The sequence below is a fragment of the Acanthochromis polyacanthus genome, chromosome 11, assembly GCF_021347895.1.
Source record: "Acanthochromis polyacanthus isolate Apoly-LR-REF ecotype Palm Island chromosome 11, KAUST_Apoly_ChrSc, whole genome shotgun sequence".
Taxonomy (NCBI): Eukaryota; Metazoa; Chordata; class Actinopteri; family Pomacentridae; genus Acanthochromis; species Acanthochromis polyacanthus.
In genome coordinates, this window is record NC_067123.1 from 28,238,822 (window position 1) to 28,253,148 (window position 14,327).

The following is a 14,327-nucleotide window of genomic DNA, read 5'->3' on the forward strand; positions in this document are numbered from 1 at the left end:
GTGTGTGTGTGTGTGTGTGTGTGTGTGTGTGTCTCCAGTGAGTGTGGCGGTGGCTGCCTCTCGCTCAGCTGTGGCGATAAGGGAGTTGAGGTTGTTTGAGGATGTGAGTGTGACTCATTTCACCCTGACCCTGCTGTTCAAAGCAAACACACACACACAAAATAAGCGAATCTCCACCCATAAGAAAAATAAATGCGGCCATTTTCTCATGCCTGCTTTGCCCTTGGTCTGCAAACTCGCCGTTTCTCCTCTGAAGCTCGGTCCCCAGCTACAGATCAGCATGGAGAGTTTGTTTCATCAGTTTGCTTCCATTTGGCCTGCAGGGCCAGAGCCAATTAAAGGCAGTCAGAGTGGAGCTGAGCAGGAGAGGTTGTGATGGGCCTGACCAAAGAGATCAACGTGCAGAAAACAGGGGAGCCGTGCTGCATTAGAATGGAAACTCATTTCTTATTGTCAAAAAGGAATAAGACTCTAGCTCAGAGATAGAAACGCAGGATATTGTGATATGTGAGAATTATGGTGAAACGAATACTGAAAGAATTTATCGAAATTGTTTTAATAATAATGTAGGTTTAATGACATGATTGAAGAAAGTACCTCATTTAGAAAATGGTTCAACTGTAGGACACATATAGGAGAAATGATTTTACTTTTCGAGCTGTTGAGTGCTTCTTTCAGTAAGCTAAGGAGAAAGAGTTGGTTAAGAAGAATGTAAGAAAGCTGTCGTAATTGTGCTGCATTTATTAACAGCAACAGATTGGTCTGGTTGGGAGTGAAAGACAAATTTATGTAACTGATGGGACAAAGTTTATCAAACGTTGGCCTTGTTTTGCCCTAAATTTAGTCCATCTTAAAGTAGTGTATAGACTTTATCTGTTTTTGTTTTTTTTTAATTACAGCCATTTTTTAATTTTGGTACTGTCTCATGTTCATATTAAGCGGATACGGTGATACAGCTGAAATGCAACCCACCCTCTTACTTCTGGCTTTGATTGTCCACTTAGTTTTCCTCTCAGCCCATGACATTTAAAGTTTTGAGTGAAATCTCCTGACCAGAAATGCCTCACATAAAAAATGCTCTATAAAGCTTTGTTGAATTGCGTTTTTCAACAGGCGATTGTAGATTGCAAGGATTTTAACCGATTGAACAACTGGTATGTTAAGTTACAAACCTCTGTAATCCAGTGCTCCTTCCCAACACGTCAATTAAATCTAGATAAATTACCTTAACTAGAGAATGCATGATACGCTACATAGTAACCTTGGTTTTAATCTCACATTCACAGCAAATAGCTATCTTGAAACTGAATCAGCACCTTAATGTATATAAATAAAACCAAAAACATTATCTGTCCGGTATAACCGGGCAGCCATGACAGAAAAAAACCTAGTTGGTCACAGTCAGAAGTCCATCATGAGCACTTTAACTCTGGTTCACTCACTTCTGCTGGAAGTCTTTGATGAGTTTCTTGGCTTTGTTGTACTTCTTCTCTAGAGCCTGGTACTGGGCCTGGGCCTCCTTCAGGTGTTCGTTGACAGTGTGGCAGAGGGTCTGCGCCTCGATCCAGTAGCTCTCCAGCTTCAGCATCCTCTCCTTGTTCTCCTCGATGCTGGCCTTCAGTTGGCTCTTCTCCTTCTCCCAGCGCTGCTTTTCCCTCTCCACCGATGCCAGCTTCAAGGGAACGAAAACAATTTTACTCACAGAACGTGAACTATTACATAAAACAACATATTTTCTCAATGCTGTGAGCTCGAGAAAGGTATTGTGCTTCAGAAGAAAACTTTTCATATTATACCAAATTATCTAGTTTGTCCCTCATTTAAGTATTAGCAGGTCAATTTTCCATTGCATGAAAACATCTCATCACACATTAAACAGATGAAGACAAAAACAACCTGACATTTTAAAAATTGGAAAAACGCACACAGATTGATGCTTCATAAATAGTCTTTTAGAGCAAAGTCTCAATTCAGAGCACTTTATTTCAATGTAAAAGTAGAACCATAATTATGCACAGCTGGATTTAATCATATTGACGTACAACACATTAATTTTGGAATTACTCAAATCAGGCCATTAACATTTGACAACGTGTATAAATTATGCACGTCAGATGTCTATGTAGCATTAATGCACGCACTTTAATGTGCACTTAAAGAGCTTTCAGGCTGCAGGAAAGGAAATAAACAGAAGCACAACCTGGTGTTTTCATTTTATACTTAAGAGATCCTTGTAACATTGAACAAAAGACACAAAGCTACACATAAGATTTGTAGAAACTGTAAATCAAGTATTTTAACTGAAATAGATCCATTAATGGCCCTAATAACTGTTTTTGTAAACTAATCTCTTTCCCATCACTACATAACAGACTTCTAAGGTTTCTACCAAGCTTGAACTGCTGCTGCCCCGCTCAGCTGTCCCACATCCTTTTACAAACTGTCTGACAAACTTCTGCAATTTGTAATCACACCCTGCCTCGCTCGCTGACAGCTTTAATCTCTTACCTTGTTTTTGAGCTTCTGGATCTCGGCCTCGGTCACTGTGTGTTTGATCTGGAGCTGTTGGGAGCAGAGGCGGAGAAAAGAGAAAACCGGAGAGAGAAGAGAAGGCGGTCAGATAATCAAATGCATGGCTGCGCAGGCTCTCTCTGCTGTCGATACAGTGTGACGGACGGAGGCAGCCGACCCCGTCCTCCCTTTGACAGCATCCCAGCTTCAACACTGACACTCACTCTCAGAGGAGAGTCAAGGAAAGCCAAAAGATACATAAACAGCTAACTAGTTTTAAAAAGCAATTTAACTGAGCATTAAATTTAAAATTTCATACATTTTTCTGACACAACAAAGTAACCTTTCTTCCAGTGTAGCGTCAAAAGCAGTCTGATAAAATATAGAGGAGTAACCTGTTACGTAGATGGATACAGAGTTAAAGATGGAAGTTGAAATGAGCAGTCATTCAGAGAGATACACAGGTAGGATGTCAGAAAATGACAGAGCAGAAATTAAAAAAAGAGGAGATGGAACGTAGGAAGAGAATGTGGAACAAGATGTGCTGAAATGGGAGCAAATGAGAGCTTCAAGTGAAAAGAGAAACACAAGGATTGGCACAAGTTGGAACAATACTAACAATGATCATGCTGTTTTTAAGCTGAAAGGCAAAACAGTTCACTATGCCTGTCTCAAAGCACATTTTCATATGTACCGTGTACTGGGACAAGTTTTGCCTGTTGTATTTCAGTACTCCTATTCTGTATTGGTTGGTAAGTCAAGGGAAGTAGTGACAAAAGTTCCAGTCCTGCTTTTTTCCCCTGAAATACAATTTAAATGAAGTGCATATCTTCCAAAGTTGCATTTCTTTGGAACAAATTTTCCTCTACTTCTGCATGATATGTAGTATTTTTGGAAATCCTGGGATCTTGACTAGGTCTCTGTGATTTTTAGTAAAGCTCAGTCATGCAGTACGCTTAAATTGGGTCTGGCAGGAGAGAAGACAGAAAGAAATGACTGATTGAAGTCTGCACAAGCCAGGATAAAACCTGTTACAGACTGAGCTTCATGGAGCATTAGCAAACAGTTTCTACTGTAAAGAGTGATGGGATTTCCTGTCCTTTTGCAGGGGAGTAACAAAGAGCATGAGATAGAATTTGGTGTTGTGTGTGAACAAATCATCGATACCCAGTACGTGCGGCTAATAATTACTCCAGTTTCAAACTCCCTCGCATTTTATTAAGTCGTATTTTTCCAGCCACCACATAAAAGGTAAAAGCTACACTAAAGGAAGGCGAGGTCAAGATAGAGAGAAGACCAGAAACGGAATAAATTTACACACCGAGACCAGGAATTACATTATATTTTCACTCGATATCCACTGCGGTGCCCGTGGTGCAGCTATAGTCATTTCTTAAATGTGTCATAGAGCTTTGCTAGAACTCTACAGAAAAGCTGATTGTACCGCTGGGTAACAGTGGTGGAGCGTTCAATCAATATTCCGAGCTTCTCAGCAGCCGAAAAAGCATAAATGAGTTAACTGTCAGTAAATTTATGTTCCCTTTTATTGCTGTAATATTCAGGGTGAGGTTATTGTTAGCGATGGTACCACAGGTTCAACAACATGAGCTTCTATTCTCTGAAGCCGATTGTGTGAAGAGTGCCCAAGATCAGGATCTGAACTGGTTCAAATACAGGTTTAAAGTGTTGAAGCTCTTCCTCCTTTTCTGGGCCTTTCAACCAACATGATTAATTAGGTGTAATGAACAGAGGACTTATATGACTTTTGTATTCACACCTCTAATCATCCAGAGTAGGAATTAGGGAGAGTAAGCGGATCTTAGATCTTGACAAAAGAATCCAGCCCTGCCAAGCAAAGCAGAGGTGCTCGACTCTATTGTGTTGGTGCCTTTTGTTGTGGAATTTAATTACTTTTTTTCTGTGGCTAAGTTATTGCAGCGGGTGTGTGGGTATATAAATGCAATTTACTCTTCAAAGCACTGACAGAAAAATGCTGTGGAATCCCATCAGTTGTGTAATTGTCCCTCAAGAGTAGCGTCCGAGCTGTAAATAAAAAAAGTCTTTGAGTTTACCTCTCTGAACTTCTGGTAGAGTTTAGTGGCATCCAAGTCTGACGGTGATAAGATGTCTTCTGTCTCAGGCAAGTCAAACACCTCAATGCTCTTCTCACCGCCTGCCACTGTCGTTCCGGTCTCCTCGTCATCCGTGGCATATTCTCCGGTTTGCTTTAAGAGGGAATGTAAAGTCAATCGTGCAGTTTAATTTTCTGCATGTACATTTCAAACAAACAGCACAGTGTACCGATGTGAGCAACATTTAACTTTGAATGTCAGTTTTTTTTAAATGCAGGTAACCAGCCATGACGTTTGTCTTTGCTGTTTTTAGAAAACACACAGTAAACAATAACATAAATATGCAAGTCTAAAATACAGACAAGAGATAAATATGTACCAATATCCATCCATCCATCCATTCCCTATACACCGCTTTATCCTCACTAGGGTCGCGGGGGGTGCTGGAGCTTATCCCAGCTGACTTGGGCGAAGGCAGGGGACACCCTGGACAGGTAGCCAGTCTGTCACAGGGCTACATATACAGACAAACAATCACACTCACATTCACACCTACGGGCAATTTAGAGTAATCAGTTAACCTCAGCATATTTTTGGACTGTGGGAGGAAGCCGGAGTGCCCGGAGAAAACCCATGCATGCACAGGGAGAACATGCAAACTCCTTGCAGAAAGATCCCAGGCTCAGGCCGGGATTTGAACCGGGGATCTTCTTGCTGCAAGGCAAAAGTGCTAACCACTACTCCATTGTGCAGCCCCTTATGTACCAATATAAATGTTAAAAATCATACTCCAAAATGATAAAACTTAACAGGTCATCTCCATCTGTAAACAAGGTTGATTTTTATTCTTTGCATTCTGCATTTTAAATCCACAGAGGATATATATTTGTGAAATGCTCCAAAACAGTAGGAAAATGAATTTCATTGTCACGATGTTATCATGACCACCCACGCTTTGCCATTCGTATGGGGGACGGATGGCAAAGTGTGGGTGGAGAGAGTGGGCGAAACACTAACACGAATGTACTGTGGAACATATTATGTAGAAGAGCATTTTCTTGGCTTATATGAACAGATGGAGGAATGATTTGCTGTGACTGGCGGTTAAAGTTAGCGTAGGTTCGGTTCAAACAGTAGAACTGATCCAGTCCAACACCAACCACGTCTGTGTAAATTCTCAGTCATCCAGGTCATGGTAATCCTAAGAGCTTCAGTAGAAAGACAAATGAACTTCTTTTTTAGGTTCTTGAAGATGTTTCACCTCTAATTCAAGAACCATCTTCTCCAGGAGGCCAGCATTAGTCTAAACAGAGCATAGCCTACGGAAATTTGTCATTTGACACTACGGTTAAAAAAAAAAAAAAAAAAAAAAACAGTTCCCAGTGCGACATTAGGACCCTGCTCTTGTCTATGTCTGTCTGATATCAAAACCAAACAATTGCTAAGAATGTCAAGTAATAAATCAGCATGTCATCATTATTGTAAACTGCATATCTGCAAAAATGGAAACTTTCAGCCATGGCAATGTTAACTAAGGTGGAAAGACTGAGTAAGGGAGAACAGACTACCAGCATTACAGACATTCAGGTACTACCATTCACCCTTCACTGAGGATTCAACAGGCTGCAGAATAGTCAGAACAGGCAGACCAGTCAAGCATCCAGCTGTCCAACTGCCGCATCCATTTGTCGCCTCTTGCTTTCGTTCCGTCTTTTTGCATTCATCCCCCATCTCTCCTTAAAGCTACACAAGTCACAGCGCATCACATTGCACTACCTGCTCCACTGCATGTTGTATGTCAAGTACTACCAGAAACTCTTACCCATTACCCTAAAGCCACCTCACTTCACTTTCTATTTTATATAAGTAATGCTATTTTAATGCGACCAGTTACATAAGATTTTGGTAAGTCACTTAGTTGCCCAAAACTTCATCTAAAATAAATTGGTTTGACAGCCCGGTGAGCTGAAAATATCACTTCTGTAAAAATAAGCCACAAGTTAACTTATGCTGACAAACTCTAAATGTCACCTTTGATTATTTCTTAACATTAGTCACCATCTCGCCTCAAGTGCAAGGAGGTTACAGGTCAAAACTAGTGAGATCTGAGCAAAGTCTAGATGTTAGCAATCTAGGATTTATTAAAAGATCATTGAGTCACCAGAAACAACTCATTATTACAGCTTAAAGCTTTTAAACAACACTGAAATGGAAAACATTTTGTGGTTTGACATTTATGCAGGACATTATGCCGCATGTATTCAAGGCAGTTTTTCTTTTCTCTGATTTTCAAAGTACTGCATAATGAACGCTGGCATCGACCATTAGGCTTTGGACCTAAATGGATTGGTTGATTCAGTCTTTGGCTGATGACCAACAGAGCCTAACATTTCCACTCTGAAAACAACTGTAGTTCCCTTTTAACATCATGCAACTATCTAATTTAACCCTCTCTCTAAATATTTCCTCTCATGTATACATTTCATAATCTCCACATAATTACTCATAGCTGATTAAGTTAAGATAAATTATGCAGACAATACACTTCTTTGTATTTCACTCCATTTTCTTTGAATTCCCCTGTATTCTTTGATTTATCTTGTACAAAACTATATATATATATATATATATATATATATATATATATATATATATATATATATATATATATACATACATACATACACACACACATATATACACTGCTCAAAAAAATTAAAGGAACACTTTTTAATCTAAGTATTGCATCAAATCAGTCAAACATGTGGGATACTGATCTGGTCAAGTAAGTAAAAGAGGGGGTTTTTAGTCAGCTTCAGCTGCTTTGGTGTTCATGAAATTAACAACAGGTACACTAGAGGGGTAACAATGAGACAACCCCCAAAACAGGATTGGTTTTACACATGAAGGCCACTGACATTTTATTCCCTTCTTGTGTTTTCTGACTGTTTTTCAATTTTTCAAGTTTTGCATTTGGCTAGGGTCACTGTCACTACTGGTAGCATGAGGCGATACCTGGACCCTACAGAGGTTGAAGAGGCAGTCCGACTCCTCCACAATGGCACATCAATACGTGCCATTACCAGGTTTGCTGTGTTGCCCAGCACAGTCTCAAGAGCATGGAGGAGGTTCCAGGAGACAGGCAGTTACTCGAGGAGAGCTGGACAGGGCTGCAGAAGGTCCTCAACCCATCAGCAGGACAGCTATCTGCTCCTTTGTGCATGGAGGACCAGGATGAGCACTGCCAGAGCCCTACAAAATGGCCTCTAGCAGGCCACTGGTGTGAATGCCTCTGACCAAACAATCAGAAGCAGACTTCATGAGGAAGGTCTGAGGGTCCAATGTCCTCTAGTGGGTCCTGTGCTCACTGCCTGACACCGTGGAGCTTCATAAGCATTTGCCATAGAACACAGGAATTGGCAGGTCTGCCAGTGGTGCCCTTTTCTTTTCACAGATGAGAGCAGGTTCATCATGAGCACATGTGACAGACATAGAAAGGTCTGGAGAAGCCATGGAGAACGTTATGCTACCTATAACATGGTTTAGCATGACCGGTTTGGTGGTGAGTCAGAGATGGTCTGAGGAGGCATATCCATGGAGGGACGCACAGACCTCTACAGGCTAGACAACGGCACTCTGACTGCCATTAGGTATCAGGATTAAATCCTTTGACCCATTGTCAGACCCTACACTGGTGCAATGGTCCTGGGTTCCTCGTGGTGCACGACAATGCCTGGCCTCATGTGGAAAGAGAATTCATGCAGTTCCTGGAGGATGAAGGAATTGACAGCATTAACTGGCCCCAATACTCACCTGACCTAAATCCAATATAATGCCTTTGGAACATTATGTTTTGTTCCATCCGACACCACCAGGTTGCTCCTCAGACTATCCAGGAGCTCAGTGATGCCCTGGTTCAGATCTGGGAGGAGATACCCCAGGACACCATCCATCGTCTCATTCGGAGCTTGTCCTGATATTGTCAGGCTACATACAAGCATATGGAGGTCATGCAAACTACTGAGTACCGTTTTGAGTTGCTGCCAACGAATTTCAGAAAATGGACCAGTCTGCCACACCAGTTTTTCACTTTGATTTTGGGGTGTCTTGAATTTAGCCCTCCCGAGGGTTGATAATTTTCATTTCCATCAAACAATGTGGCATCTTTTCATTCCTAACACATTAACCAGTCCATATCAATGTAAATATCCAGTTTGTTTTTTCTCCGCATTGAAATATGTGTTTTCAAAGTGTTCCTTTAATTTTTTTGAGCAGTATATATGTATATATTTATTCACTGCCACTTCATACGTCTGTTCAACTACTAATTAAAGCAGAAGCATGATGCATTTAGGCCTATAGACATGATCACGGGGATCTGCTGAAGATCAAACCGAGCATCAGAATGTTGAAGAAATATTATTTAAGTGTTTCTGAGTGCCGTGGTTGGTTGGTGTCGGACAGCTAATCGACTGAGATTTTTTTAAAAAAGAAAACATCTAGTGAGCAGAGGTTCTCCTGGCAAAAATGCCTTGTTAATGTCAGTAGTCAGAAGAAAAATGGCCAGAATGGTTCGAGCTGATAAAGAGGCAACAATAACTTAAATGTCTACAGGTTGAAAATAAAGTACAAACAAGAGCATTTCTTGAAACAGGTGGGCTACAGCAACAGAAGATCACACTGGATGCCATTCCTGTCCACTAATACCAGGAATGTGAGGCTATAATGGGCACAGGCTCACCAAAATTGGACAATGGAAGATTAGAAATAGAGTATGTGGGGGCATCCTGATAGCTCAGCGGCTGAGCGGATGACCCAAAAACAAGGCCTATTGTCCACAACACAGCGCTCATGGGTTTGAATCTGGCCCATGAACATTTACTGCATGTCATTCCCCCACTCTTCTGCACACGTTTCCTGTCTCTCTCTCCAATGTCCGATATAAAACAAAAGGTCAAAAATAACTTTAAAAGAAATAGATTATGTGGTAAAAAAAAGGGCCTTGTTTTCTGCTACAACATTCAGGTGGTAGGTACAGAATTTTGTGTGAACATTATTAAAGCATGGAGCCATCCAATCTTGCATGAACAATTCAGGCTGCCAGTGATATAATGGTGTGGGGATATTTTGTTGACACACTTTGAGACTCATTTAAACACCAAGGTCTACCACCTAAGTATTGTTGCTCACCATGACCACAGTGTAACCATCTTCTCATGCTATTCTCAACAAGCCAACATGCCGTGTCACGAGGCTTGTTCAATCTCAAACTGATTCCTTAAACAAGACAATGAGGTCACTGTACACTAGATCACAAGCTAATAGAGCACCTTTGGGATTTGGTGGAACACAAGATTTGCATCATGAAGCTGCTGCTCCAAAATCTGCAAGAACTGCAGGATGCGATTACTTAAATATGGGCTAAAATCTGGAATGTTTCCAGCACTTTGTTGGATCTATGCCATGAAGAATTAAAGAAGCTCTGCATTAAAAAGAGGGTCCAACTAGCAAGGCGAGTATATTTCCACTATTACTTTTCTTTCTGTCTTGTTCTCATGTACATGTATTACACATCCACACACACTTCTGTGTCTCTGGACTCATCTCTACTCTCATTATCTTGGCCTATATCCTCTCGTCTTTCTGTGCACTTTCCTGCATCAATTTTCCACCCAATACAACAACGCTCAGGCCGGATCCGTCTGCATGCATGGCAGATAAATGGTTCCATTTCCAACAACAGACTTGGTTGTTGCAATGGCACCATTATCCTACATTATGGTCCTAGTTACTGAGGGTGGAGTTAACCACTGAATAAAAGGGCAGCAGTCAAATATCAATTTATGTATGGTAACAACCTACTGAATCCTGCATGACGAATCAGAGGAAGGGGCGATTTCTGGAAAAGTCCTGTGGTTGTTTAGAGGACGTTCAGAATGTGTGATATGAATGTCTCATATGAATCTGAATGCTGGAGGAAAGCGCTGCGATTGCTGCTTTGACTGGAGGAAGATGCACAGAAGCCACTATGATGGATTTTGGCATGGCATGTGTCCATTGACAGTATTGACAATATAGTTTTATTAAATTTGATATCTTTATTTGATTACTTTGAGTTAATTTTGGGAGCTGAATAATATCCTCAATTGATCTACAAGCTGAACAACTGAAACATAATGTGCAAAATTTTGATTAATTGTTTACCTCCGTTTTGCTTTTTATGTTTTACAAGTCTTGTTGACACCTTTTAAAAACTTGGAAAGACGTTTTGTTCAAAAATTTAACCTTGTTGCTAAGCAAGCCAAAATTTGTTCCACAAGAGGATTAAACTAATTTCATGAATGTAGTGCAACATTGTCAGTTTTTAGTTCTTTTTATTTTTAGCTCTCACACAACTATACTGAACTATGTTAACTATGTCTGATGACATAGATAATTGTATGTTCTAAGTGTTTCTCATTTATATCTCCACCATCCATCCTACATCACATAAACAAAAAACATGTGGGTGTCTGTGTCTACTTCTCTCTGTGTTGATGCTGCCATGACAAAAAAGATCTGTCAGTACAGCTGAATAATTACAAGTGTGTGAAATGCCAAACAGTTGGTGTTGTTTGTCCTTGATTACTTCGTTGGCTTTATTCTGCTAGTCTTGTCATCTTAGCTGTCTTACACAAACCAGACAGCTAAGAACTGCAACTATAATCATTTTAATTATTAGCCATCTTAGCAACTACTGCATTGCATGATATGAAAACCTCCCACACCGTGATTTGTTTGGTGATGCCTTAACTCTAGTATCATCCTCAAGTCGAATTTTAACTTGCCAAATACTTTAATCCAAAACCATCCTACTTTCCACACTTTATGTTTTCATACATTATAGCATGCTGCTAATTTTGCTGGATAAATTATTTGACAAGAAAAAGCATTTTTTAAGAGTCTTCTACAGATTTACTAACAATTTCAGGAGATAAAACGATCAGTGCATTAAAGGATTTCAGTCTATGAAATGCTTTGTCAGAACATTACAGTAAAAACTACTTTTAATCTGGGGTAGGTAGTATTTTTGGCATCAATGGACACATTTTATTACTAGCTGCTCACCATATTGCAGTTCAAGTGGCCTAACAGGAAACTACAATTTTGCAATTTCTTCTGGTTTGCTTTTCAGTCTTTGCCAATCACAGGTGTTTTCAGGTGAGATAATACAAATACCAACAAAGTCCACATTGAGAGTACAGTGTGGTGAAGTAATGGATTATGGGTTTTGTTTTGCTTTAATTCTTAGACTGTATATAAAAGGGAGACAAGTTCTTTAAGTCTGGAAAATGAGGCCAACATGAAAGTGCCTCACATTGGCATTCCTCCTAACAGCCAGGAGAGGGCAACTCCATTGGTTTCAAAAATATCTAAGATTGTAAAGAAGTCTATGAGAAAATGGCCGTACTTCTTCTTTGATCCGTTACCTCAGTGAACATTTTTCCATTGAGTGTATGGTCTCAATCCCTAGTTACAATTCCTTATGAATAAAGCATGGTGTTCATTTTTTATATTGTGGTCACATTTAAAATAAAACGGACAACAAACTAGGGTAATCCTTAGGATGAGATAACCTTGTGATAAACAGGTGATTCCTACTCCATCATGGCAAATTTGATTCTGCGAAATCGTAGCTTACAAACCAATTGGCAATGTCACAGTGGCTATATTTATCTTTCACATACAGTCTATACCTTTTCCAGATTTCTGACCTCTGGAGCTTTCAGTGAAAGATGGCATTACTTTGCAGTGGTAAACTAGATGGCACATCTGTGTAAGATTACATACAGCCTAATATACACACGTGGACAAAATTGTTGGTACCCCTCAGTTAAAGAAGGAAAAATCCACAATTCTCACTGAAATCACTTGAAACTCACAAAAATAACAATAAATAAAAATTTATTGAAAATTAAATAATCAAAATCAGCCATCACTTTTGAATTGTTGATTAACATAATTATTTAAAAAAACAAACTAATGAAATAGGGCTGGACAAAAATGATGGTACCCATAACTTAATATTTTGTTGCACAACCTTTTGAGGCAATCACTGCAATTAAACGATTTCTGTATTTGTCAATGAGCGTTCTGCAGCTGTCAACAGGTATTTTGGCCCACTCCTCATGAGCAAACAGCTCCAGTTGTCTCAGGTTTGATGGGTGTCTTCTCCAAATGGCATGTTTCAGCTCCTTCCACATATGTTCAATGGGATTCAGATCTGGGCTCATAGAAGGCCACTTTAGAATAATCCAACGCTTTTCTCTCAGCCATTCTTGGGTGTTTTTGGCTGTGTGTTTTGGATCGTTGTCCTGTTGGAAGACCCATGACCTGCGACTGAGACCAAGCTTTCTGACACTAGGCAGCACATTTCTCTCCAGAATGCCTTGATAGTCTTCAGATTTCATCGTACCTTGCACACTTTCAAGACACCCTGTGCCAGATGCAGCAAAGCAGCCCCAAAACATTACTGAGCCTCCTCCATGTTTCACCGTAGGGACAGTGTTCTTTTCTTCGTATGCTTGCTTTTTGAGTCTATGAACATAGAGTTGATGTGCCTTACCAAAAAGCTCCAGTTTGGTCTCATCTGTCCAAAGGACATTCTCCCAGAAGCTTTGTGGCTTGTCAACATGCATTTTTGCAAATTCCAGTCTGGCTTTTTTATGAGTTTTTTTCAGCAGTGGTGTCCTCCTTGGTCGTCTCCCATGAAGTCCACTTTGGCTCAAACAACGACGAATGGTGTGATCTGACACTGATGTACCTTGGCCTTGGAGTTCACCTTTAATTTCTTTGGAGGTTGCTCTGGGCTCTTTGGATACAATTCGAACGATCCGTCTCTTCAATTTGTCATCAATTTTCCTCTTGCGGCCACGTCCAGGGAGGTTGGCTACTGTCCCGTGGATCTTGAACTTCTGAATAATATGAGCCACTGTTGTCACAGGAACTTCAAGCTGTTTAGAGATGGTCTTATAGCCTTTACCTTTAAGATGTTTGTCTATAATTTTTTTTCGGATGTCCTGGGACAATTCTCTCCTTCGCTTTCTGTTGTCCATGTTCAGTGTGGTACACACCTTTTCACCAAACAGCAGGGTGACTACTTGTCTCCCTTTAAATAGGCAGACTGACTGATTATGAGTTTGGAAACACCTGTGATGTCAATTAAATGACACACCTGAGTTAATCATGTCACTCTGGTCAAATAGTTTTCAATCTTTTATAGAGGTACCATCATTTTTGTCCAGGCCTGTTTCATTAGTTTGTTTTTTTAAATAATTATGTTAATCAACAATTCAAAAGTAATGGCTGTTTTTGATTATTTAATTTTCAATAAATTTTTATTTATTGTTACTTTTGTGAGTTTCAAGTGATTTCAGTGAGAATTGTGGGTTTTTCCTTCTTTAACTGAGGGGTACCAACAATTTTGTCCACGTGTGTATTTATGGACTGAAGTGTGATTGTGATTTCTATTGTTTGATGTGTGAAGGAGCACCCTTCCTTTTGGGATTCAACTCACAGCGCCAATAAAGACTTATCCGTCTCATCAAGCCGCTCAGACCCCAGATTGAGAAATAACTACCACCCACCAACTCAATGAAGACTCGTTCTAATATTTATAGAGGTATTAATATTGATGAGCTCATTTTTTACTGCCCCACACATCTTTGTAATGGTTTTGTAACTGTTTATCCTATCAGCAGTTAT

General features: G+C 40.0%; 1 protein-coding gene across 5 annotated transcripts in view; it reads right to left on the minus strand.

Moving 5' to 3' along the window:
• The window catches only part of ppp1r9a (protein phosphatase 1, regulatory subunit 9A), a 64,160-nt gene that overhangs the window by 12,661 nt on the left and 37,172 nt on the right, over positions 1 to 14,327 (minus strand). For all 5 annotated transcript variants that reach the window (XM_051955024.1, XM_051955023.1, XM_022213616.2 and 2 more), the window contains exons 7-9: positions 4,584 to 4,736; positions 2,509 to 2,562; positions 1,443 to 1,672 (exon numbers count right to left, since the gene is read on the minus strand). In XM_051955024.1, the coding sequence (XP_051810984.1) occupies positions 1,443 to 1,672; positions 2,509 to 2,562; positions 4,584 to 4,736 (437 nt within the window). The remainder of the gene's footprint in view (positions 1 to 1,442; positions 1,673 to 2,508; positions 2,563 to 4,583; positions 4,737 to 14,327) is intronic.